This window comes from Gadus chalcogrammus, chromosome 14 (assembly GCF_026213295.1).
Source record: "Gadus chalcogrammus isolate NIFS_2021 chromosome 14, NIFS_Gcha_1.0, whole genome shotgun sequence".
Taxonomy (NCBI): domain Eukaryota; kingdom Metazoa; phylum Chordata; class Actinopteri; order Gadiformes; family Gadidae; genus Gadus; species Gadus chalcogrammus.
The window spans coordinates 16414523-16441956 of record NC_079425.1 but is presented as its reverse complement, the minus strand read 5'-3'; the positions used below and the strand labels follow the sequence as shown (position 1 = coordinate 16441956).

At 41.8% G+C, this 27434-nt stretch overlaps 1 protein-coding gene across 3 annotated transcripts in view; it reads left to right on the top strand.

Moving 5' to 3' along the window:
* tspan4a (tetraspanin 4a) overlaps positions 1-27278 on the top strand; it is an 83641-nt gene extending 56363 nt beyond the window's left edge. For all 3 annotated transcript variants that reach the window (XM_056608430.1, XM_056608429.1, XM_056608431.1), the window contains 5 exons: positions 4714-4788; positions 17370-17471; positions 21254-21385; positions 25814-25897; positions 26647-27278. In XM_056608430.1, coding sequence (XP_056464405.1) covers positions 4714-4788; positions 17370-17471; positions 21254-21385; positions 25814-25897; positions 26647-26715 — 462 coding nt within the window. In that variant the 3' untranslated portion in view covers positions 26716-27278. The remainder of the gene's footprint in view (positions 1-4713; positions 4789-17369; positions 17472-21253; positions 21386-25813; positions 25898-26646) is intronic.
* The last annotated feature ends 156 nt before the right edge of the window (positions 27279-27434 follow it).

Genomic DNA, 27434 nt, shown 5'->3' with positions numbered 1-27434 from the left:
GTAAACGTGTGTTGGGCTCAAAATAGAAGCAGCTTGCAAATAATGCCTTCTCTGTTCAACCAGAGCTATTATACAGAGGTATACAGGTAATAGGTCAACCTAGCAGTTGTAAGTGCTTGGTTCTATGAACATCGTTACTGTACTGACAGCAATATATTGTTTAACCTTATTTTTCATATGCCCTTATTGTAAGTCACTTTGGATAAAAGTGTCTGCCAAATTCCCGAAATGTAAATGTAAAGTACAGAGGGAGCTGTGCATTGAGCGAAATGTGACATAAGTAAAGACCACAGAACCATGCTTGAGCACCGGGGAAACAGTGGTAGACAGTGTAGAATGCATGGGGTCGATTGGAGCTAAATGCTATAAAATGAGAATCAGGCTGTGCGTGGGCTATTCACTGATGGTGTTAATATACTTCCATAAAAATGTCTTATTATTGTCAGAAAATGACTACCATGGCACAAGCAAAAGATTATGTTATTGAAATTGACTCACACTTCACATTCAAAGCTCCTACGCTCAATTGTGCCCCTGGTGTTCGCTTGAAACATTCAGCGATGAGGGGTATAGTATGTCTCAGGCAACCTTGGGGTCCTGTTAATATATTGATCTGGGAGGAATAGAGGGGCTACCGCTAACCAGTATGTGATAAAGTGTGTTGCCAGGGCGATGAGGCATGTGGATAGATAAAGAAGAGACAGGGCAGCTGGTTTGACGGCGTGGGAGGAAATCACAGCAGGTGGGAAAACAAGCAGGAATGAATCCCGGCGTTGATGGGATTATGGTTCTCATCCTGAAATGAGTGCGAGAAATCGGTACCCGCTGAAAATGTGATACTCGCAGCATGTCAGTGCAGCCAAGACAAAACATAGGTTGAGGAGTTCCAAAGCTTAAAGCAGCGGAGTCCTCTTTCTCAAGCAAACATACATATTGTACATACAGTAACAACATATGTGCTCCCCTTCACACACAAGCACTTTGCTACCATAGGTGTCTATAATATGTTGGATACTCAATATCTTCCATAGTGTTAGCCGTATAACAGTGGAGGCCAAAAGCGTTACATTTCAATTAGGCAGTAATGAAAAGGGAAAGCAGGACATTAGCTTCATCAAGTACTGTGTAATGTATAGATCTTGTAAATTGCATGCTTCCGTTTCCGTTACATGGGACCTTTATGATTGATTTCTCATAATGCATTTGACGACCAGATGAGAAAAAATGTCTGGTCCCGTTTGAATTGTGCCATGAATGTCAACATTCATGTTGTCTGTGAATATCTTTATATAAATGTACGTGCAAAGAATGCTACAATTTAGCGGGTGGAAGTTTGACACGGTTCGTTTTTGTGTGAGAGCATTTTGTGGACTACAACTCTTCGCTGCTCTCAACGCGTATGATATACGTCACCACTCGCAAACAGATCCCGCACGGAACACATTCAGGTGAAATTCGGGTACAAAACATAAAGGCACCTTGATCCGATAATTCCCATGGATGGCTCCGTAGACAGTGGCAGAAGATGCAGCATCAGATCTGTGAGTTGAGAAGTGAAGGGAATGTGTTATGTGGTGACGTCACGTAGCCGACATGTAGTCTTGTTTGTTACGTCTTTTCCACAGCTGTTAGCCGAAGAATCGTACAATATGCCTTCAAACTCTTTAGTGAACAATTATTATTTAGACCAAAGACAAAACATGTGTAATCCGAGGCATTTAATGACCGGGAAAAATAAAATAATATATTTGATATATTTTCCTAGCCTACAGGTCCGATGGGGGTCTAGTGGAAGGGGCGTGACTTACGAGCTCTATTGGGTTCCGTCTATTCGTCGATAGTGCGTATGGACTCTGCAGTGCGGACAAATCCGAAGGTTTAGATGCTTATCTATTGATGTAGTTGGCAATTGGCAGAACTGTAGAGAGAGGCTGCTTAATTCAGCTGTGGCGGTTCCCATCAGATAAATATGACTGGGCGATCTCTGCCCTGACAACATCAAATTCTCTATTTATGCAGTAGAATATTTTTTTTCGCAGCGGCAGTATTCTAGAAGAGTGTTTCACATTTAGAAAACTCGTCTTTTCAGAAGGAATGATTGAGGAGATTTTTTTAACAATTCAAATAAATTACTTTTAACCTCGGGTGTAACTGCTTCAATAGTCCCTTTAGCTGATTACAACACTACAGTGGCTTCAATTATTGATGCCCTGTTGACGCAAATAACACTTGTCCCCCGTCTGTGTTGGTTTTACCCCTATTACCCTTTTTAGGAAATTGTCATCATCTCCATAGGGAATAATGTAGAATCAGCGTGAAGCCTTATTGCTTAAAATAAATTAACCAATATTTTTGGGCCGTGTCCTGCAGCTTACCAAGGGATTAGTTCCATTTCTAATTAGGAAACAGAGATGTGTAGTCATGGAGCCACAGAGTGAAGTCTTTGCATGTGTTTAAGAGCAGCATCTGCTTGTCCTATATTTTCGAATCAACATAGTCCCGTTACCTCCCCTGTATGTTTAATGTTCTTAAAAGATGGCCACTCGTGGCAAAACAGCAAATAACCGTTAAGGGCGGGGTAAATGTGAGGAGTGGGGATTTGAATTATCTATGAGTCATATATTTTTACAATCACTTTCTATTCGCCCGGCGCAAATGGAATAGCAAAGACCGAGAGGAGGGAAGATGAAAGGGAGTGTGAATGTGCTGCTGCCGTGGGTTGGTGTCCTCCTTACACAGTGCATCACCTTGCAGCACGCCCCCCTTGCTCACCTTCTTCCTGACTCGTGCCTCGTTCAAACAGCGCTGAGCCATGGAGCCCTCGAGGGAAAATGACATGGCTGCCTAATTCAGCCTTGTGATGTGGTTCCCTTCAGTTTTATATTGAGGAAAGGTCCCGCAAACCGGGCTGCGTTGCGTCTTAATATTGGCCATTTAACATGCCTGACATACTGTCATCAAGCAATTATTGATAAACTGATGGTTTGGATTATGAGATGGAATGCTTTTTTTTATTTTGGAATAATTATTTTCCTGGCCTTGTAAGACGATACCATTTATTTTTATTGCATTTCTCTTAACAACATTGTTTTTTATTTAGTATTGTAATTTAATTGGAAAAGCATGCAGTATTCAGAAGTGCGAGTTGGATTAAGTTCTATAAAAACATATTGCGTGTACTCCCAGTCACACTTCGTCGCATTATACACAGCACAGAAAACAGATACAGCGTGGTGGAGGAGGGAAGATCAAATGCTACAAACAGACTATAAGCCCTGAAATTTTGGGATTTTGGGTTGCTAATTAAGTGATTTATTTGATAGGGAGGCTCACTGAAATAACAGTGGTCGACAATAAAATAATTGCCTTTATAATAGCTGAATTCATAGGAACTGGCACCTGGAGTATATGCACGATGTGTCCCTGAGTTTTCTACAGCTAATTCATGTTGTTGTCGATTCTGCACAACTGCTGTTCAGAGCATATGCATAGAACCTCTCACCCTGGGCTACTCCTGACCAGGAGGAAGCTTGTCCGTTGCCATGGAGAGCCTCAGATGGAGGTGAGAGGTGAACTATTTAGCTGTATGCTTTATCCAGAAAGGGTACCGTACAACCTCCTTAACACTAGCTAATGTAATTCTGCTTCTCTGGTTTCTTATGCCCACTGAAGCTTTGCTATGTTCCATGTTCCAAGAGCTACAAATCCCAGGTCCAGATCCCCCCATAACTGCTTGGTCTTTCAATACGTCATCTGCTAAATCATGCCTGCATCTTGCTGACTGGTGCAGAATCTAAACCAAAACCTCACAATTTTTTCTCGGAGACACTGTTTATTCCTTGTCCAGTTTTTTATTTTATTGCTCTTAAAATGCTGTGGCCAATCTCTCGGAAGCAGACGAGCAATTGATTGCGAGTGACAGACCGTCCTGGTCCAGGCCTTGATAGATGACCTCGTAACTCTTTTGAACGCTTGTATGGCAGCATTTGGTGGGGGAAAGATGTAGCGCCAATCAGGCACGTCATTCAGCCTGCCACAGAGCCTTTGCATTGGAACACTGTGTGTGTGTGTGTGTGTGTGTGTGTGTGTGTGTGTGTGTGTGTGTGTGTGTGTTTTTGTGTGTGTGTGTCTGTGTGTGTGAGTGTGTGTGTTTGGGCACTCAATCCTTTGTTTCGGTGTGTTTGCGTGTGTGAAGTATGGCCCCTTTAGCAAATAAAGTGAATAGTGTGATACAGTGAATCACATATACTGACCTGTCCCAGTGGGTATGGATTTCTCTGGCCGCAGTCTCGGCCTTACACTTATATATTGAAAGGAGCGATCTCTTACTCGCTTGCACACAGGCACACGCACGCACGGGGACACAAACATTTCTGAACACATATCCACAAACACATACACAAATGAACGCACGCACATGCCCACACACATAGACTCACATCAACATTTGTGTTTAAAAAAAAGTTGTGTAACCATGTAGCACCAACTATGCTCCCCCATACACACACACACACACACACACACACACACACACACACACGCACACGCACACGCACACACACACACACACACACACACACACACACAGGCTGTTGTAAATTCCTTCTCCTTAGAAACTGGCACTCGCCAGAAATAAAAGAAGTGAAGAAAAATGACCTTCTCACTTGGTGTGTTCTCTCTCTTTGTCTGTTCTCTCTCTTTGTGTCCCCACAGTTCTTTCTCTTGCTGCTCCTCATCTTCCTCCTGGAGATCCTTTTCATCATGCTTTTCTTCATCCATCAAGACCAGGTAAGCCACCGAGAGTGCTGATCCGTAATGGTGGATGGATTCCAGTCTGTTTACACAACCACATCAGTCGGTTGCAATTTCACCGCCAGGGGATAAAACTCATGAAAAGTTTTGTTAATATTAGTATTAATAATAATGGCGGAACATAATATGTCCGTTGGAGTAGATATTAGTCTTCGTCTGGATAATTATTTGTTCTGGTGGTAACAGAATCATTTGTTTGACTTATTTGTGTGTTTACCTGAATAATTAATTGAAAAGGTTATGGTCTTGTTTGTCACGTTGATCGAGTGTGTGTGCCAGTAGCATGGCGTGTATGCTTCTAACAGCATATCTGCTTCATGAATGTGTCAATACATTCCTGTAACTCTGTGTTGGAAGTATTCATGTTGTAAGAAAAATATATATCTGTGTGTGTGGCTGGATGTATCGGTGTGTGTGTATGTGTGTGTGTGTGTGTGTGTGTGTGTGTGTGTGTGTGTGTGTGTGTGTGTGTGTGTGTGTCTGTGTCTGTGTCTGTGTATGGGGGAGCATAGTTGGTGCTACATGGTTACAAAACTTTTCCTTGTTTAATTGTCCTTCATTTAATTGTGCTTAGTCCTGCTCACAAGTCACACGTTTAAGATGATCTCCACATCTGAGCTTTTACATTTTTTTGCAAGTGTAAATAACATATCTAAGGGGTTTCCTCCATCTTAATCTATATTCCCTTAAGCCTGATTAGGTTTGCTTGTGTGCATGTGTGTGTGTGTGTGTGTGTGTGTGTGTGTGTGTGTGTGTGTGTGTGTGTGTGTGTGTGTGTGTGTGTGTGTGTGTGTGTGTGTGTGTATGCATGGATATGTGTGCGGGCGTGTGTGTGTGCTTGTGTATTGATGCAGGGGGAGGTTTGCTGGTGTAGTAAACAGATGGTATAATGGCAGGGTAACAGCTTCCCAACGGACTACTTCCTTTGCCCAGGTTAGGGGCTCTCTACAATTTAAATAAGGGACTTTAGTGTCTGCAAGATTTCAGGACATGTGTTGTCTCCCCAATTACTTTCACAATCATGAATCTTGTGGTCGCATAAAGCAAGGCCTCACTAGGCTTTGTTCAATACCCCCTTTGCACACACTTCCTCCAAAGTTAGAAACAATTACTAACTATCCAGAATCCCTGAAACTTATAATGAAGGTTAATAGCATTACTTGGTGTCAATAACATGCTACTTAAAGATGCTGCAGATATTGGACAACAGTGTGCTCAGTGTTTGTGATGGCTATTACAAGAAAAGCTGATGCTGTGTTTGAACAGGGTTCTGATTGTGCTGCAGTCATTTATAAGGACATGGCTGCTGTCATGTTGTCTTTATCTGAGAATGAAATTCCCAATGAAAGAACTCAAACCAACTATCTGTTTCCTCCCACCCACTATAGCTGTCATTCTGGTTGAATCTTACCATCGCTGCCATTCCCTTTGTTGTCTCACAATCCAAGCGGCCGTTCTGTTGCCTTATCATTAGGATGTCTCGCTATGATCTTCAAATAGTAACTTCTAGAAAAAAATGATTTTATGTATTCAGTGGTACATGCAAACTATCTATGTGAATGGCACCAGAGGTAAACACCATTTCTGCCGTTAACTGACAATAAAACGACATTGCCTTGGGTGGTTTCATAGGAGAGGAGTTGGCAATGAAGATAAAAATATAAACACGTAAACATGCACAATCACGGCATTGACATTGGAAGTGCTCATAAAACCAACTGGTCAAATATTCATGAATTAATAATGTAGGTTTACCTTTTAAGTGGGTCCCATTGATGTAGCATGGAGTTCACATTCTATAGTATCATCATACTCTACATTAGCATATGAAGGCCATTAAATCCACTTTCTATTCACTTTGAGCTTCAAACTCCACAGCTTTTGGGTCAATCTTTGATCTCAATCTCAATCCAAGGCCATTTAAAAAGTGTAGGATTTTGTATAGCAGGTGCTTCATTGATACAAATACGTGAAAATGCCGTACAATTAATTTTATTTTCGTGGTGATGCTCAATCTTAGTGTAGTCTAAGAAGTAGTTTAACTATTTGTATTGCCTTATTCATGGCAGCCCAAAAAATTGACTGCTTCCTCAGGGAGTCAAGAAAAATGCCTTCCCTCTTTGTGATGTCTGGGTAAATTTAAGTAATACTTGATATTTATATTTTCTACTTTTTATTGATTTATCTATCTGCCACATTGGAACTTGGCCCTGTGTGTAGCGTACACTATATTGCTTTGTAGCCATTTGTCACAGCAATCCTAATACTGGCATGATTTTTGTGTTGCCTGCTGTGCAGTATTTTAATCGCCGTTTGTCTTTGTTGTTTAATCCTATAAATGGGTCTGGATTGCTGCAGTTCAATGGGCTTCCAGCCAAATCACTCAATCGTTTTATGGATGTCATCTCTTGTAGGCCGTCACCTTTGTCTCGCTATCTGCATTGCCTGATGTTCAGAGCATTCACATTTGCGTCATTCAGGTTCTGAATTATTCTGTTTCATCATTATCTGCTCCTGTTGTGGATAAAACCCACAATCTAATACTTGAGAAAATAAATAAATACAAGAGATCGAGAAGGACTAAGTTTGAAAGATTAACGCTTTATTACAAATAAAGCAGTATAAAGTAGTAACAAAACCTGAGTTGGTTTGCAAAGAACTTGCAAACAGACCTCAGGCCCCGAGTTATGTGGCCGCCCCTAACATGCCCTTGGCCAATCACAATGCTATAAACTACGGGCCATTCACGTTCCCATTAACATTTATCTTCCCGCTCTCTATTTCCAGAACATCACAATGAAAAGACGTACAGAATTACATTAGAAAGGTCACATCTTAAACATCTAAATCATTACAGTGTTAAGAAGTTACATATCAACATGTCCGCCGTTTGGAGATGCCTGCTTTATAGGTTAATTATATTTAAATAATTATAACCATGTAGGCTTTATTTTCTTGCGGTATCAAGACATCCTTTCTCGTCACAACGATATAAATTCATGTTATAACGTGATCTGTATTTGACCATTGACCATCCTATCGGAAATTCTATGAATTCAATTCATATTGACGGTATGGCAATATATCCCTATTTTTGCCCAACCATCTTGAATTTAATAGACCATTTTTGTTGCTTCGAGAAAGTCTGGTGGTCTAAATATGGTCATAAATATATGTATTCATATATATATTCATATATATATATATATATATATATATTATATATATATATATATATATATATATATATATATTCACGGATCCCTGTGAGACCAGGTTGACTCGGTAATTGAAACAGGGATCTGTGTGTGTGCCACGGAATATGAGTGTCCTTAACTTGCATTTGAGCAAAATGCATGGCCATATCATGGACAATGTAGGCCTGAGTGATTCCGTGAGGCCAGCACAGATTTTGAGTTAAGCACCCGTGGACGATTCGGTCGTTGAAACAGGGATATGTGTGTGTGTGCCACGGAACAAGAGTGTCATTAACTTGCATTGGAGCAGAATCCGGGGCTGCATCACGGAAATTGCAGTGATTCCGTGAGGCCACCAAAGATTTTGAGTTAAGCGCCCGTGGTCATTTCACGGATTCCTGTGAGAGCCGGTTGCTGTAGCTGAGGAGGTGTTTCATTGCCAATTACCCCTAGCTGTTGACTTTGAGGCTCTGACCGGGCGATGCAGCCTTGTTTGTTCAAAATACACATCCGCCAAGACACCACATGCCCTGCCAACAGTGCAATACATCAGGGATATGATTACCGTTAACGCATACATTCACAAGAATGCTGTGAGTCGATGATACAAGCCTAACCCCTTTCCTGCTTCACATTAACGAATGCATGCATATAAATAAAACAAAGTGTGGCTGATTGCTAGATTGAGCTATCTGGCTGTGAGCAAAACTGAATATTTTATTATATTTTGTATTATGGGACACAAGCAGTAGGGAATATATGGCACTTGGCAGAGCTTGGAAGTTATGACAATTTCCGAACTCTACCTAATGAAAGAAATATGGAAAGGGATGCTGTGCCTGAAGCCGGTCCCACCCCAAGAAGACGAGCAACGAGCGCTGTGTCGTGCAGCATCGCATCGTGCAGTAGAAAGGCCAGCCCGCACGGGAGAATCCATTCTAGGTCTTGTTCTGTGTTTAATGTAATGTGTGGAAATGGATGCCAATGCTGATGGCGCTGTTAGTGCCACCTTGTCCGATTGTTTTATACCTCTTACTAGCTCGGCTATTCAGTTCTTTCTTACTTGTTTCTGCCTGCCTGCCTGCTTGTCTGCCTAATTCTGGAATTACCTACGTTTTTTAAACTTTTGCATCACCGACCTTGTGCCCTTTTTTTTGCTTTTCCTCCTTGAAGTTGATTATTGTCAATGCTTGAGCCGATGCCTTGCTATTTTTAAACGTCCTTCTGCTTTTGGGATCCAATTTCACGTATACATGATTATTTTTTTTCATTTAGCGTACCAAATTCATACGATAATAAAAGGATAAATAACATCATACAATAATAATAGAAACACTGAAGGAAAGCAATTATAACTGATACTTTAAATCATAAAGTCGAAGATTACCTAAAGCATTGTTCATAAATTAATACTCATTAGCAAGTCATAATCAGTTATAAATTATCATTAATAATAATAATAATGATAGTGTTTTATGAGATCATTTCTTAGTGTTATTTAAGCTTTATTTAAGGATTTACAAACTATTTAAAATATTTTTATAATGCATTACAAACACTTAAAAATGCAGAAATTCATGATTGGTCTAGTAGGTAGAAAGCATTAGTTGAGTGTTTTGTTTTAAATTGAGGAATATCTAATTAGCTTAGCTTAAGCCTTTATATTCCTTTCGGAACATAGGCCATTGATACATATTTTCCACCCTTGTCTGTCTTGGGCCCTCCTCCCAATCTTTTCCACATCAGTCCATTATTTTTAACATCCTAGCTACTGTGCTCCTTCTCCAGGTTTTTTTCAATCTCCTCTTCCCTGCTCTGGTTTGCCGTTCTGGGTTCCATGTTAGTTCCTGTTTGGTTATTGCCGTTTAGCCTTTTCTTAGTGTGTGTGACCAATCCAGCTCCACTTCTCCTTATCATCTGTATCGCTATTGGCTCTTATTTGTTTGATCATCCCATAAGTTTGAGGTTGCTTGATTAATTCATCAGCAAAGTCGAGGTCCTCTAGATTTTCTGTCAGACTCCTTTGGAGGACAGTCTTTTTATTGTGGGTAGTTTTCCTCATGGTTCAGTCAATGCATAAGAGGAAAAGCAAAGGGGAAAGAAGGCAGCCCTGTTTCACCCCAATGAGCACCGTGAATGTTTCTTGTGCCTGTCCCTGGTGGAGCACTTAGCATTGCGTGTCCTGATATGTGTTATTGATGATGTATATGTATTTTTGGTGGATTCCGTAGTGTGTACATCAGCCTGTAGGCCCTCCGCTGGGATGTCGTCTGGCCTGCTGCTTTGCCACGTCGTAGTGCCTTAATGGCCTTCTTTACCTCAAATCTTGTTTGGGGGACACAGTTGATGTCAAGCATGTGTGCTGCTGGTGGAATCTATCTCTTGGACAGGGGGTGGTCTATTGAGCAGCTTCCTTAAATGCTCTGTCCACCTTTGGTGTTGTTCTTCCTTGGTGATAAGGAGTTATCCCTGTTTATCCCAGATTTGGTGTTCGTCTGCCTGAACTTTCCGTCTAGTTTCTTGGTGGTCATGTAGAGTTCCTTGTGGTATTTTTTTCCCGCTGCTTCCTGTGCTTCTTGTGCCAAGGCCTCGATGTAATTCTGTTGTTTAGTATATCCTTTTTTGCCCTCCTCTCTTCTATTATTTTCAGTGTTTCTGTTGACAACCAGGGTTTGTGTTTCGTTGTCTTTTGCCCCACCACTTCTAGGCATTTCTCCTTCTGTATGTTTTTCAGGCTGTTCCAGTACTCTTCCACTGGTTGTTTGAGTTCTTGCAGGGCTTGAAACCCTTTTATGTAGGGTGGTTTGATTCAGTTCAATTGTTCCAATGTCCTGGAAGAGCTGGATGTTGAATTTTGTTCTGCTGTCAGAGGGATTATTGAAGCGCTTTAGCTTGTTTTGGAGTTTTGCAGCCACTGGTGGTTTGACCCGGCGTGTGCCCTCCTCTTCACTCGTACATCCAGAAGAGAGTGCCTGAACTTCTTGTTTATACATATGTGGTTGATTTGGTTTTCAGTAGTGTGGGCAGGTGATATCCAGGTGGCTTTGTGGATCAGTTTATGGGGGAAAACTGTCTCTCCTATGACCAGATTGTTGTCAGCACATACGTCTGCAAATCTCTCTTCGTTCATGGTGCCAAGTCCTTGCATTCCTATAGCCAGTTCGTATCCATTGTTGTTATTTCCCACTTTGGCCATCATGTCGCCTGTGAGTAAGAGGAGGTCTTTTTCTTTCTTGTCTGAAGTAGATGTTGTAGCTGGTTGTAGAAATTGTCCTTTAGTTCCTCATCAGTATTGTTGGTGGGTGCATTGCATTGTATGATTTGAAGGTTGATTCTTTCGTGGGTGGTTTGGAGTCTTGTAGTGATGATTCTTGAGTCGATGGGCCCCCAGCTGATGAGGCCCTTCTGTGCTTCTTTGAAGAGTATAAATGCCACCCCCTCTGTGTGAGGGGCTTTTTTATCTGCGTGTCCAGAGTAGAGTATGGACTCACCACTGACCACTTTTACTTCTCCTGTCTGGGGCAATCTGGTTTTGCATAGGGCGAGGATAGAAACCTTGTATCACTTCATCTGATCTGCGACGACTGTCGTCTTCCCTGCTGTGAACATGGTCCTGATGTTCCAGGTTGCGATGTTGGTAGGTTGTCTAGGATATAGAAGATTCCAAACCACCCTCTCCATATGGTTTTCAGTATGTCTTCATTGTCCCTTTAGCTTGTATGCTCAAAGAGTCTTTATCTCCTAGGTTGTGGGGTTTCCTTTTCTTTATCAATGTTTCTGTTATCATTAGACTATCTAATTATTGCCAGATAAAGACAGAATGGCAGGTTATAGTAAGCAAGTAATCAGCCTTAAAACCCTAAATGCGCCAGTGGTGGACAGTAGCGAAGTTATTTGTTACTGTACTTAAGTACATTTTTTAGCATATCTGTATATCTGTGTTTACTTACCATTATTTTGTGAGACTTTATACTTTTACTCGACTGCATTTTGTAGGGGAAAATCTTACTTTTTACTCCACTACATTCCAAAAACGCTCCTTTCACCGTTCCTTTCCACGACATGCATGAACATAAACACAGCTAACCATTGCGGACGTCGCAGAGCCTAAACAACGTCAATATTTAAACTAGAAACACCATGTCAAGCCTAAACGGTTACGTTATAGTTACATGACCTCACTCACTCACTCACTCACTCACTCACTCACTCACTCACTCACTCACTCACTCACTCACTCACTCACTCACTCACTCACTCACTCTCACACACACACACACACACACACACAAACACACAAACACACACACACACAACATTTAACATTTCTTTACATCTATGTGGCTCTAAACATATTTTTCAACCTCACTTTGATCTATAGCACTCATCACATTTCCTCTAGGAAATGCATATCAGTATCAGATATCACAAATAGAAAACATTTTATTTAGAGTGTTGTTAGTGGTTTTTTTTAAGCTTAAATGATTTGACTGAGGGTATAAAGGATATAGCAAGACATTGGAACTACATTACACCAAATTACTTTTACTTTTGATACTTAAAGGGGACCTATTATGCTTTTCGACTTTTATGACCTATAAACGTTGTTATAATGATTGATAGTCATGTTTAACCATACACAATAAACAATGTAGATTTTCGGGGAAACTCTTCCTCTCATCTGGGCGCTTTCAGCCTTCTCTGTCAACGCTCGCTGTTTCGTCCTTCTCCGCCCCCTCGCCCCCCTCCTGCCAACCCAGCTCCGTTGTGATTGGTTACCTTCCTTGGAGCGCGCGTGCGGGCATATTTAACCAGGCATATGGGGGCGTGGCAGGAGTATGTCTACGTAGATGTTTCCCGGAAATGTGAACAAGTGAATCGCAATCGTTGTCCCGAGTGTTTAGCGCTCTGCACAGCCACCCCAGACTTTCAGCAGGGAATATAGTATGGTTAAACATGACTATCAAGCATTATAACAACGTTTATAGGTCATAAAAGTCGAAAAAGCATAATAGGTCCCCTTTAAGTACATTTGAAGCCAAGTACATTTATACTTTTACTCAAGTCAACGTGTAATGGGAGTACTTCCACTTTTACTGGAGTAATATTTTACACTAGGTATCTCAACTTTTACACAAGTACATGGTCTGAGTACTTCGTCCACCACCGAAATGGGCATTGGACCACACTCCTTCTACGTTGATTGTCCAATTACTCACCCAATCGTTTGCATCACACATTCCACTACTGAGTAAATTGGAAACAGATTGTGGGGAAAAAGTTCTTTGTCCCACTGAATATCTCTAATCAATCGCAATCATCATAGGGTCAAAGTGCTTTGTCACCGCAAGAGATCATTTCATTAGAGATGGGTTAGCTTAACCTGCGGTGAGTGACGGTCTCATCAGTTATGATGTCATACTGTGGACCTAAAGGCAAATTCATGGTCCTGGTGATAACGAGACGCCTCCTCAGTGATGACGCTCACACTTACGCATGTTCCTGAAAGCGACCGTTCATGTGCACTGCGTTGGGAATCTAAAAGTTCTTCACAGCAGAACTAAACAGAACTTAGTAGGATCAGTTTCAGGTTCAAACGCCTTTATATCCTTGTAGCCTATCAGCTACCATCCTTTTTCTTTGATTTATGAGAAGCACATTTGTATGGCCACTGTATGGAAAGCTATACTTGCCCTTATCTAGAGCTGGTTTACTGGTACTCAACGTTTAAACCTGAGCAAAGTCGATGCCAACAGACGGTCACGTCAATCTATAGTAAAGTGTGATAAGATGGTTGATTCTTCAATATTGAGTAAAAATGTCATGTTCCGCCATGTTCATGCGCGTCACTAGTAAACCTTCCGTCACCAACTGGGCATCTCTGTTATCAAATCTGAAGGAACGGAAGTAAAATCATAAGAGCGTCTAGAAGTGTTGTTCACGAGAACCTTCCGACGTCGCAATTTATTTTCCCCATAATTCCCAGCGAGAATGACTGGAGGGAGGCTGTGGTGTCCCCCTCTCAGCAGCCAATCAGCCAAACATTTCACAGTCATTTCTATCTTCTTTCGTAATTAGTTGAGCTGTTGAGCATGAGCCCATCCGTTTTTGTTATGTTTTCATTCATTCATAGGTTATTTATTATACACTGTGTGTGCTTTCTATTTCTGTATTCACAGAGAATTCCAGACACCACACCAGCTGCAGCAGCACCACCACAGTAGACTAGCACCAAGAGCCTAAACATAAAACAATCACACGCTTTGAGAAAGAAATTGCTGCAAGAAGCAAAACAGTAGAAGTATGTTCTCTGATTAGAGAGGTGCATGAAACATGCATGGACTTATTTATAATCCGAACTTCCGTCTGAAATAACAACCGCAGCCTCGGGAAAATAATCAATGGTTCAGGCAGCAATCGATGGTTATGAATCGATAATGTAAAAAAAAAAAAGGAAATATTTCTGGCTTTCAAAAATCACCAAGAAATTGTTTCATGCAACCTGGCATTTTATCATGGAACTATGTGTTTACAGAGAGTCCTACTAGATATTACAAAAGTAATTTTCCTCTTGAATGCATCATTATGCTCAACTTTTGCTCTAGTCTAGCTTTCTGGTTTTTAATTTGTGCGTCCTTGTTTATCTTTCAAGTGGATTTTAGTATGCAGATTTCTCGCCTCAAATTCTCGGGATCCTTTCAAGCATAACATGACTTCATCAGATGACTCCATCCTCATCAAGGTCTTTCTGTCTGATCTGGTCTCATCATTTATTTCCTCATCACTTCCTTCCCAAAGTCCCTATTTTCTTTCCTCTCTATCACCCCCCCCCCCCCCAAAATCGTCGTCTCACATCATTATCTTTTCCGGCCTTGCTATACGTTTCATCTAATCTATCCCTGTTCCTTTCTTTGCGTGAATAATAGATAGCTTAGAGTCTCTCCGCCGTAGTTTCAGGACGGCCGCAGTCCCGGAGACGACATCAATACTGGGCTAAAAGCACAGCCGGAGCCTGAGTACCGACACTGAAAGAGCTGTGTGGCCTTGACTCAAAGCACTCTAAGGGGCCTATAGCAGTCCTAAAGATAAAGTTGTAAAGACTCTGCTGTAAGAAATTAGACCATTCTTGTTCCTTGTTCGCTGAGAGTTGTCTTTTGAATTTGGAGCATCATTAATTTACGGGACTTCACAGATCAAAGGATTTGTAATAATAAAGCATTATTATTGACTGAGATGGTGAGAGGAGGAGTATGAGACAATGGAGGATGATGAGGACCAATGTTCATTCACTGCCCCGTGCTAAAAGCCATTTAGTCGTATTTTGTGAAGTAAATATTTAATTTAACAAATTGAAGTAGTTCTGGGCCCCGTTTCCCGATAACGATGGATCTTCGCTCGTACGATCATTCTCCCGATGGATCTTGCGATCCATCGATAATTTCTTTGGAGCGTTTCCCGAAACTCCTCTTAACGTGAACGCACATTCGCTGCACTCACGACGTCGTAGGATTGTAACTGTCTACTGACACGGTGCTGAATGGGCTCCGTAGGAGTGGCGAGACGCAGGAATGTCGCAGGAAAATTGTGTTAAAAGGGTTAAAATATAATCCCCATCACGGACAACAGCAGAGTAGCCTACCGAAAAAAATAGACTGCAATTATATGAATGCTAAAGACATTAAAACACAATTGATTAGGCTTAAACCGACATATATCAGTCCTAATCCTGAATGCACTGTGAGTCTGTGCGTTTCACGGCCATTTTCCCCGCTGAAATAATTCCTCTTCACACCTGTGAATAACCGGGAGACGTCCATTGATGAGGAATACAACGAAGCCCACCGTCTGGGCCCGGTGCATCGTGAGCGCACGATCGGGAGGGGGGAAGTTGCGCTTTAGATGCCTTCACAAGTCAGAGCGAGGGTTCCAGTTTTCGCCGGCCCAAGTCATGCCCGTGATATGTGTGACGGCTATGTTGCACAACCATTGGCAGCTAAGGCTGGGGTGGCATTGCTTGAACCGGAGGACGTTGAGGACGATGGTACGACGAGGGAAGATCGGTGTGAGGAGGGGGGGGGACGGCCTCCCTCATAAGCGGCTGGTGGTTTCATGCTGCGCGTCGAGAGTGATTGAGAATTTTTTTAACCACCTCCACCCCCCACATGTCACTAAACATTCCCGTCAACGTGGCCCAATCCCCCACCATAATCCCAGCCTTTTGCCTGCTTCCTTTGCTTGTTTTTTATAATTTATTTTATTTCTTTATTTTTTATTATTATTATTTTTTTTAATTTAATTTAATTTTTTACATTATTTTATGCTACGTTTTATGAGTAGCCTATGTCAGTCTGCACAAAATCCCCCCACTTTCTCTCCACACATTTGAGTGCCCTGCCTGCGCAAAATTTTCTGGACTGTCCCTTTTTATTTGGCCATTTACATCTTTAATACTAATAATTAATAATCTTTATTAATACCCAACGAAGAACATAAAAAGGCGCATGCGTTTTATAAAACGCATCAATACGACGGAATGTCCGATGGTGACGCCATGAGGCTATAGCTGTTGATGCCTCTTAGCGTCCTACGAGTACCTACGAGCCCCCCTGGAGTACTCGGTTAGCTCGACCGTTTTCAAGACGTTCGTTTCCCACACGATGCTTTCGGGAAACGCGGTGGAAAAACTCTACCGATGCCCTTTCGACGCACTGCACAGATCCACTTAGGCTAACGACGCTTTCGGGAAACGGGGCCCTGGAGTGTGCTGGAAGCATGTTCACCCGTTCTGTTTGTTTTGAATGAGCGGGGATAGGGAGGAGTCTAGGTGGGGAGAAGTGGAGAGGGGTCTAGATGGGGAGCTCAGGGCAAGGTCAACAGCAATCAATAGGATTGATGTGATGTGCTGTACTGCATCTCCGAATGTGTAAACAAAGATAAGCTCTGTGTGTGTGCATGTGCGTGTGTGTTTGTGTAGGTGTTTGTGTTAATGTGTGTGTGTGTGTGTGTGTTAATGTGTGTGTGTGTGGTGGTGTGTGTTGTGGTGTGTGTGTGTGTGTGCTTGTGTGTGTGTGAGAACGTGTTAGGATAGAGAAATGGTGTGTTTGTTTGTGTGTGTGTGTGTGTGTGTACGAGTGTGTTTCTGTGTGAACGCTATATTTATATATAATCTAGAAACTGGCTGCATGGTCTTCATGCTCTGATTGCTGCGTGTAATGGCTGCAGTTCAAGTCCTTCCATTGCTTAGGGGAACAGGCTTATCTCCTACGTGGGAACCCTCCCCCTTCTTGAGCAGCGGCCATGGTTGTTATGGCGTGTTTGTTTGTTGTTTGCCATAACACGTGTACACGTCTCCTCCACCAGATCGATTACTACGCCCAGAGGGATCTTAAGAGGGGCCTGCAGCTGTTTGGCACGGAGGGGAACGTTGGCCTGACCAATGCCTGGATGATCGTACAGACTGATGTAAGCTGTGTGTGTGTGTGTGTGCGTTTGTGTGCGTGTGTGTGTGTGTGTGCGTGTGTGCATGTTTGTGGGAGAGAGAGGTGTCAACTAAGAATGAATGCTGTCAAAAAGGGATATTCTACACAAATAACGAGGATAACATGTCAAAAGCTTGTGCTAGAAAGTGTGCAGGTCTCACCCTATCTTATTCAGCTCCCAGGATATCTGTGGTGTGTGTGCATTGCATGTCTGTGTGAAACAGTTACTTTGTGGCGCTGGATGGAGGATGGGATGTGTATTTAGATGCATACCACAGCTGTTATCCTCAGTGCTGTCGCAGTCAGAGCTGACCTCAGCTTTAAGGGGTGAATGTGTCCAGGGTGATGCTGAGTTGCGTGATGGAGCTGTGGATAGGGGCGAAGGAGGAACACCGCTGCTGGCTCTGGGTTCCCCGGAACCGTCTTTGTTGTTGTTTAAGATTATATCAAGTTATAACTGAACAAACATCACATAAACCACACAGAAATATACACAGCTTCTTGCTTTTGGGAAAGTTATTTTCCCAGAAGTGTTAATTGAACACTTATCCCATAAACAACATCAAAAAAAAATTATGGCAATTAAGGCAAGCTAGGCAGAATACTTTCTAGGGAAAATGTACTATGTTTGTTTGTTTTCATAAACACATTTTTTTCAACAAAATCAAAGCTTTTTTAACACTGCATAATCCTCCTCCTGATCCACAAATGTCATGCATCCTCATTGCCGAAGACGTTGACAGCACGACAGCTCCTGAACTTCAAATGAAAGACATTATGGTCTTAATATCAAGTGTTCATGTATTATTATATATTTGTATATTGTATCAGTAATTTCTGAATTATCTTCCTAATTTCAATTTTTATCATGCTATGGATAAATTCTTGGTGAGTTTTCTTAAATCAATCGTTTTTTACAGTTATGTTTTTCCACTGTTCTGGCCAAGTTCTCTGCCGGCATTCTGTGATGAGGGTGTGTATATTCTCTATTAAAGCTCCAGGTCGCATGACTTGCACTAATCAGGAAGCTTTCTTGTTAGGGATCTACTTTGTAAAAACGGTTCACAAAGTAAACCATAAGGGTATTCCATCAACCAAGCTAAAGGCAAAGGCGGGCTTATTTCGCTTAGCCTTGCTAGTTTCAGTTAGAGTTCCGTTCCATTAACGTGACTTAAGGGAATCTCCGCCAAGTAACCATGCCAATTTATCCGACCAAACTAAGCTGGTCGGTTCAGGCTAACTGTCAGGCTTACTTGATCGGTGTTTCAGACAGGTCCATCTGTCGGAAACAAGTGTACCATCAGAAGGCCAAGCCTAGTCCTCCCGATTTTGTCATTTGACAAAATCGTACAAACAGCCAATATTTTCACTAAGGGTCTAAGCTTAAATGGTGCAAATAAAATAATTAAATGAATTGCTATCTATTGTTATCGTGGATATTTTCTCAAAATATTTATACAGAAATATATGTATTCTACAGTAATCGGGAACCAGCAGTTGGGTGAGTGGTATAGCGCTGGAGCTGTGATGCGGGCGGCCTGAGTCGCGTCCTGAGTATGTCATAGAATTCTTGGCATTGGCTTATTTTTGTAATTCCCTTTATGTCAGAGAAAGTAGGCCTAACAATTTACTTTTTATATAATATATATGTCTTACAATTTCCCCAGAACCTGAATATAACTTGCAAAAACCCATGGTAAAGTTAATGTTAATATTAATGTTACTGATGGTGAAGTCTTGGTCACAATGACAACGACACTGCTGCATGGGAAATTGTCAGCCACATAAATTCCACTCAGGTGAGTTTCTCGGCAGGCAGCCGAGACCACTTCTGTTGAGCTAAATACTATGGTCAGTCAATTTGGAATAATTCAACAGATCCGCAATTTCTTTGCCAGGCGGCCTCCCTGTTTTTTATTAATAGTTACGTTGTTCCCATTTTGAGTACTGAAAAAAATATCTATGCTTGTACTCCTCATAGACCTCCACAAGCAGCTTCTGTTCGCCGCCGGAAAAGATCCCGCTCGTCCCTTGTCGGACATTTGATACATGATTCGACATTCACGGTTCTGGGCTGGTTACATATTTCGTGAGAGTTCGTAATCCACGATACCGTTAGCCTGGTTTGAACTAACCTGAGCAAGGCTCGGCTGAACTGGGTTGATGGAATCGCTTAAGCCTCAAGTGGAAGTTGGGGTTAGTTCTAACTGGGCTTAATCAACTAAGCACCGCATTCGTTACCGACTTTGATACCCATCATGTATCCTAACCATGTATCATCGCAAGTGCAAAAACATCACATTGGACGTACTTCTTATAATTATTATCGGCTTAGCTGGTGGGCGATTTTCTGTTGCTTTCAAATCAAATAACTAAGTAAAAGAAACACAAAAGTGGTCAAATGCACTGATTGATAGACACTGTAATTTTGCCAATGCGTTTATTTAAAAGATGAAAGGGAACACTTATGTTGTAAATTGTGCTGCATGGTGTTATGGGATATCCTACAGCGCCCAAGTCATAGGAAGCACCCCAGGAAGCATCTTGCAATTGAGACACAGCCCATTACACTGGCTACAACTAGCTTCAGTGTTTCTTATCGCTATACATGTTTCAGGAGATTTAATCCAATAGTTGATTGATCGCAATTTTCCAACTCACAGGTGTCAACAAAAATGGGCTTGATATGTTTCTTTTGTTTTAAATTTGATTAGATTGACATTGGAAAATTGAGTTGCTAAAAGCTGTCACATACGAGTCAATCATATGCTTCACGCACCACATTGCCCGGCTTTCTCTTTGATATGCTCGGGAATTTTCTTTTATACTATTTTTATAATACCAAAAAAGATACAACATTAGGAGAACCCAATGTGCAGGAAGGACATTTTGGAAGAGAGAAGTGCAGGGAGGAGGGGGTAGGGGGGTGTGTGTCGAGTCTTGGTGACTTCAAACGATGGATCAAGAATCCAAGATCTTTGGACGTCCTTCAGACTAACATTTTGGTGTGAGCATGGCAGCTGGTAGTTAGGGTCCCATTAGCAATACCATTTTGCCAGACTCCCTCTCTCAAACGAATGTTTATCATCTTTGCACTTTGTGTGTAATTTGGCTCTTGTGTGCTGGCTGACTGTGTTGTATCGTGTTCTGCTGCGTGTGTTGGAGCTTTCTCTGCTTGTATTCATGTAATGTCTGAGAGGCATAGCATTCACTTTCCCTCTGGCAGGATCCCAATAATTACATCAATTGATAACTTGGATGGCAGAAACATGCTGATATGGAAATAAACGTATGCAGATGAGGGTGTGTTTGTGTGAGTGTGGGATCGTGTTAATGTCAAATGTAGGTTGAAAAAGTGCTCTGAGTGATACGATGGTGAATTAAGGTGGAGGGGGACAGCCAACCCAAATTGTGCAAAACATTGGCCCAAAACATTTCACAATTTAACATCATTTTCCAACTCAATATAAATCTGATACCTCAAATAAGTATTTTCCCTCAAACATTTTATTTGAAAAGTGGGGTGTGGGGATTTCTAAAATAATTTTTTTTCCCCCATCTCTACACCTATGCCCATGCATGTAAGTCAACCGCTATGTTTGAATATAATGATTAGTCGCCAATTGATGTTTAGTCACAATCCATCTTGACAGCATTTTTATATCTTGAGATAAGGCTATGTGAACAATGCCCATTGATTTATGATTGAGCTGCATCGTGTTGTGTTGGAGGCTTGCCTCTGCTGATGATTTCCCCCTGCTGTAGTTCCGCTGCTGTGGGGTGACCAACCACACAGATTGGTTTGAGGTGTACAACGCCACCCGTGTGCCCGACTCCTGCTGCCTGGAATACAGCGACAACTGCGGCCTGGACAACCCAGGGACATGGTGGACGGCGGTAAGAACCAGCTAGGTGGAAACACACAGCAAAATGCTATGTGGTGGATCTGTCTCCTGCACACATTCACAAAAAAGAAATCAAATGCTTCCCAATGCAGGAAAAGATCTATTCTCTGTCGGGAATAACTCCATCTAATATGGTTTCCCTTATGAGTATACAAACCCGCTACCGGCGGCTTCATGGTGTAAATCATTGCCTGCATTTACTGTTAGGTATAATATGATACCACATCGTTCCCGATTAGACGTTGTGGGGGAAGGACATTTCCTGGACTCCCCAATGGTTCCGTGGTGGCTTTAGACTCCTGCAGGGCTTCAGAGTTGGTGAGAGTGGAATCATTGTCATGCATTAATAATACCACTGTGCTAGCTTTAATCACATTGTCTGTTGTTTTTTACATTTTCCCCCAAAAATGTATAAGAGTGCTATAATTTGGACCACACATGCTTGCCAAAGTTATTGGTTTGAAAAACCATTTCAGCATGTTGCCTAGTAACAGTTTTTCCATGTTATACATTAAATTTGTCTCTGCTGTACTGTAATTTATAGTCAACAATACAAAAGTGGCTTTTCACTTACACATACAGGGGTTGTTAATCTTAACAAACTGTGAACATTGGCAGTGGCTCGGAGGGAGATCAGATGACCTAAGACTGTGGGGTTGCTTTTATTACAATCCATCCTCTTGTGGCAGCTACGTCTGTAACCCTCAGAGTAAATCTCTGCAGTGTGTATGAATTATACTTACTGCAGGTTAGAATAGTGAGACTGAATCATTAAGAGAAGCGTGTTTTGATACACAGTTTGAAGAGCTCCTCCGGCTGCAGGCCCATGCCTCCGAGCGGAGGCTGAGCTCAGCGGTCCCTCCTCTGCTCGTCTGTTTCTTTTCTTTTCTTTTTTTTTGGTTAAAACCAAGGCAACTATATAATTACAATAACAGCAGTTGCATAATTCATATGCATTAAAGAAATAATGAAACAAAGTGGATTGACTCTATATCATATGTTTATGAATATCTCACTTACCCCCCATTTCGATTTTGCCGTCCAAAGATATTTGAGGATGTATCAGCAGATGGGTCATTTGTTCACCAGGTTTTCTGACCAATTGCAATGCCGAATATCTTTTGGCAATGACATGAGACATCATGCAGCAAAATCCTTGTCTCTTTTAATGGTAACACTGATATAATAGGGAGCCTACTTCATCATCAATTGAGAGTTATACTGTGCCGTCTACGGGCCGATTGTTGCCCGGGATTGTACCAGCCTGAGCCGGTAAAATCGGAGGAGGAGAAGTGGGCGTTCCACCTAGAGGGATGCTGGATAGATCAGTTTACCAGCGACCCAGTGGGCCGTAGCAAACGTTTCTTATCTATCCGTCATATATCTAGGTGGACACGCCCAGTGTCCAACACAATGTTGTCATTCCAAGGGATACCATCTTCTTACCAATATAATTAGGGAACTAATAATAAGTAGTGTAGTGAACTTGAACAATACGTTTCAATGCATACATTTCAAGGGAAAAGTAAATGTTGCTGTACTGTACCACTAGCACCATAACATCGTTCTGATATACATTTAATTTCAGAGTTTGAAGAGGAGAAATACAACTTCCGCCTATTTATTTTTGACTTTGAGAGACCTTATGATATGCCTGGCAAAATTATATGCCGGGCAAAAATCAATTTCAGCCTGGCCCTTTTTTGCATCACTTTTGTTGTTAGTTTTCCCCTTTCACTGTAAAGCAAATTTACTCTGCCCTGAGAACATAAGTACGTCACGTCACTTTTTTTTTGTCCATCATTAATTGTTTTTGGCACGATTTTCAACGTACTTAATGGGTTTGGAAAACTTTGACAGATATGGAGGCTTGAACCCAGTCTACATTTTGATATATATCGTGTGGAACCACCTCTAGGTGGGCTAAATCGTGACCACTGTGACCACTGTGACTACCATAATGGTGCACCTGTGCCAGGGCATTTATTGGCAAGTGGTGTGCTGAAATAGTTCTTAGATTGCTGTTAAAATAAAAAGAAAATTAGGATACAAGTTTATATTAGGTATTAGCTTAATCTCAGGATGTGTCTAGCATTTGGAAGATGTATTTCTCAAGTCATAAGTGTACCAGTTAGGGTCCAAACTAAAAGTCATGTGATGTAGCCTATAATTCCAAATTAGTTTAGCAGATATTTTGCCCCAGACAGAACGTTTGTTTGAAGGGATACCCACGGAATAGACCTACATTTCTAAGGAGATCTAGGATATCTTACTGCTGTAATAGCAGGCCTGTCGCACCAGTTACTCAAGGTACTCATTTGCGCATGTGCCAAGCAGCCTGCAGCTCACACACACATACAGCACGCGCGAACGCATACATACACCGCAAGCACGCACATACACACCGCATACACACACCGCACACAGACACACATGCGCACAAACATATATGGAAACACACAGACACACACGCACGCGCACACAACGTACGTCAAGACAAAGGCAGCGACACACTCGCCGAGCTAAGACGTTATGTTTTGAAACTTAACGGCTCCGCCATCGACACACGCGCAGGTAAGAACACACACACACCGCAGCGTCACTCGGCGTTAGAAACATAACGGCTCCGCCATCGACACACGCGCAGGTTAGATTACACACGCACACGCACATACCGCAGCGACACTCGCCAAGGTACGACGTTATGTTTCTAAACATAACGGCTCCGCAATCGACACACGCGCAGGTAAGAACACACGCACGCGCACACACCGGAGCGACACTCGCCCAGGTGAGAAGTTATGTTTTTAAACATAACTGCTCCGTCATCGACACACGCGCCTAGGTAAGAACACACATGCACACACCGCAGCGACACACTCGCCCCGGTCAGACGTTATGTTTTTAAACATAACTAGACGACAAACTCTCTAACACGTTCTGTCTAAAGAATGTAGAAATTGCGAGTCAATTTCTCACCTCGACAAGCAACGGCGGGTCGTTCATTTTGTCATATAAAAACCGTTAAATTCAAACATCGCACCGGCCGGCATATCAACACATAAGTCACGTGATCTAAAAGTACTACCCCTGAGGTAGTATTTTCTCTGTAGGAAATGTAAATTACCTTATATGTGAAAGAGGAGTGGAAAGTCTGTATTTCTCACACCACTTCAGTGGGCGTGTTGATGACGCCTCTGCATGTCCTTGAGTGGCCCCCTAAATGATAATCAGCCTGTTGCCTTTTGTTCACTGAATGGTTAAAAAATATTTAAATGTTGGCCCTGCTTTTAAGAGTCATTTGTGATGTACGAATGTAATACGTTGTAAAATTATAGGCAAAATGTTATTATATTATGCACTCAGATATTTGATACATTACCGACTGGGTTTTCCACATCATTGCTATGGGTTTAATTACAACTAGAGGTTGAGCGTGCGCAACGCACGGGCGAAAACTCTAGTTATAATGATAATGGCAAAAAAGGACATTAACATGATATGAATGGACAAATAATAATGAGTCAGGCAGTTGAGAGCTCCATTCTGCGCATATGGTGATGCCTGTACTGCACAACACACAGACAGTGGTAGTAGTGGTGATGAAGAAATATCATTTAATAATAAATGAAGTTGGAGAGATATTTATATGTTTGGTAAAGGCATAATTCATATATTGTGGGTCTACATAGAATAGATACTGACCGAAAACAGTAATATTTTTGACTCCTCTTTGTCTATCTGGAGAAGCTGGGTCTGAATGGTGGTTCTGCTGACAGCAATAGTCTTCCAAGGCCTGTCCTCGCACGTCTTTAAATTCTCTCACAGATTGGGGCTTGCATCTTTTCATCTAGCACAGATGGGAGCTTGAATCCTTTTTCCTGCAAATCCTTTTTACGCATGCCATCCAAAACCTCCTGAAACCGTTTTTTTACAATGTCCGACATGAAAAATGCAATAGCTTCTCTTGTTCAAATGAAACGGCTAGTGGTTTTTGCATGCACTTTGTTCTCAGGCCTGTTTGTTATCCTAAAGTGAGACAAGGACGGTGGGGATTAGGTTTATGAAAGCCTACCCAGTGAAGATTGGATCACACCAGGCAACAAGGAATATGTTGTTCAAAATTGAGCGGAACAGAGAAGATGTCACACCCTGTTGTCCAAACATGATCACACTCAAGCCCATTCGACAGCATCTGCATTACAGAAATAAAAATATGTGATGACTAAGAAATGTGGGTAGGCTGGGTTTGGGTTTAATGCAGTATATACGTGTGTGTGTGTGTGTGTGTGTGTGTGTGTGTGTGTGTGTGTGTGTGTGTGTGTGTGTGTGTGTGCGTGTGTGTGTGTGCGTGTGTGTGTGCGTGTGTGTGTGTGTGTGTGTGTGATGTGTGTGTGTGTATGTATGTGTGTCTCTACAGCCATGCTATGAGCGTGTGAAGGACTGGCTGAACGAGAACCTGGTGGCCCTGTGGATATTCGCCCTGTGCATGGCCCTTACTCAGGTAACCGTGACAACACACCTGAAGTATAACCTCACCTGTGAGAATATCTGTTTCTAGTTGACTGCTCTCTCTCTCTCTCTCTACAACTCTTGAAACTTACCTACAGCTGCTTTATGCCCATGGTGACTTGCTAATCCATTTGTACATTGCAGCCAAACATATTGTGCTACTTTAGTGTCTACTCAAGTGTGCCAGTGTATGTCAACTTCCCTAATCATCACCTTTAAATACTAACTAATATTACGTTATATGCCTTCCTAACTGGGCTAGGCAAATGTAGCATCCTAGGTCTGGCTTTTTCTCTGCCACATGAAATTAATCAATTTGTGCAATCCAAAAGGTGGTGTTGTATGCTTTTGTCTCTTGTATTTTATTGTATGCTGCTGCTCTCGTGGTCAGATCTCTCTTGAAAAACAAAGGATGATTAATCTCAAAGAGACCAACCTGGTTAAATAAATAATTCATAATAATTCATAATAAAGATAGTAAAAATAAAATAATTAATAAATGAAAATGACTTCACAAAAATATTTCAGGCATGGTATCGGCTTGTGATATCCAAGGATTTCAACACCAGTATGATATATTATTTATTAAAGGGAGTCTGTTGGGACTGCATTAGTACTGTTTGTTGATGATATCTTTTATGCCTAGTTAAATCTAGACGACTGCAGCAGCAGCAGTGATAAACCGTTCTGCCCAGCTGTCCTTGCGTCGTGTGTGACCACGTCTTGTCTCTTACTCTGCAGATACTGGGCCTGGTGTTTTCCATGACAATGTTCTGTCAGGCGGTGAAAGTGGAGACCTTCTTTGCCTAGCATCGGGAGCCAACAGCTGGCCCAGCTAAAGACTCTCACCACCGTCCTTTGTTTTTTTTATCAGAGCGAGAAGGAGATGCACACGAGACAGAGCTCCCTTCCCACATCGAAGGACCGTCCTCTTTGTCTCTGTCTGACCCTTTTGAAGCAGACCCATGGTTGGGCTTGTTAACATGACATCTCGCCATCTTCAGCTAACGATCCAAGAGCACGGTGTCAGTGCAATACCCGAATAGTTGTTGTTTTTTACGATTTGGCTCTGCGTCATGTGTGCTCACATCGCTGATAAACATGAAAAATTAATTATGGACGAACTCTGAGAAACGTTAACCTTTTTCTTTCTTCCTTTTAGTCTCTATATTCTGAATGTGTTAAATTATTTCCCGGTTTGTAAATGTGATTTTCAAATGAGAGCAGAGTAAACAAAATATGCAGAATGCTGGTGCAGCGATAAAAATAGGTTGGGTAATGCGTTGGGGAAGTGCTCTGAATGCATGACTCCTATGTTGATAAGTATTAAATGTTTTGACTCATCTAAACTGCTGCTTCTCATGTTGTCCTTCCTCCGAACTAACAAATGGGTCCAAATGGGAAATTCTGAAAGAGATGTATTCATAAATTCATAGTTATTCTTTGAAGTGAAATTCTTATGACAATAAAAGGGCTAGCTATGATATATATATATATATATATATATATATATATATATATATATATAT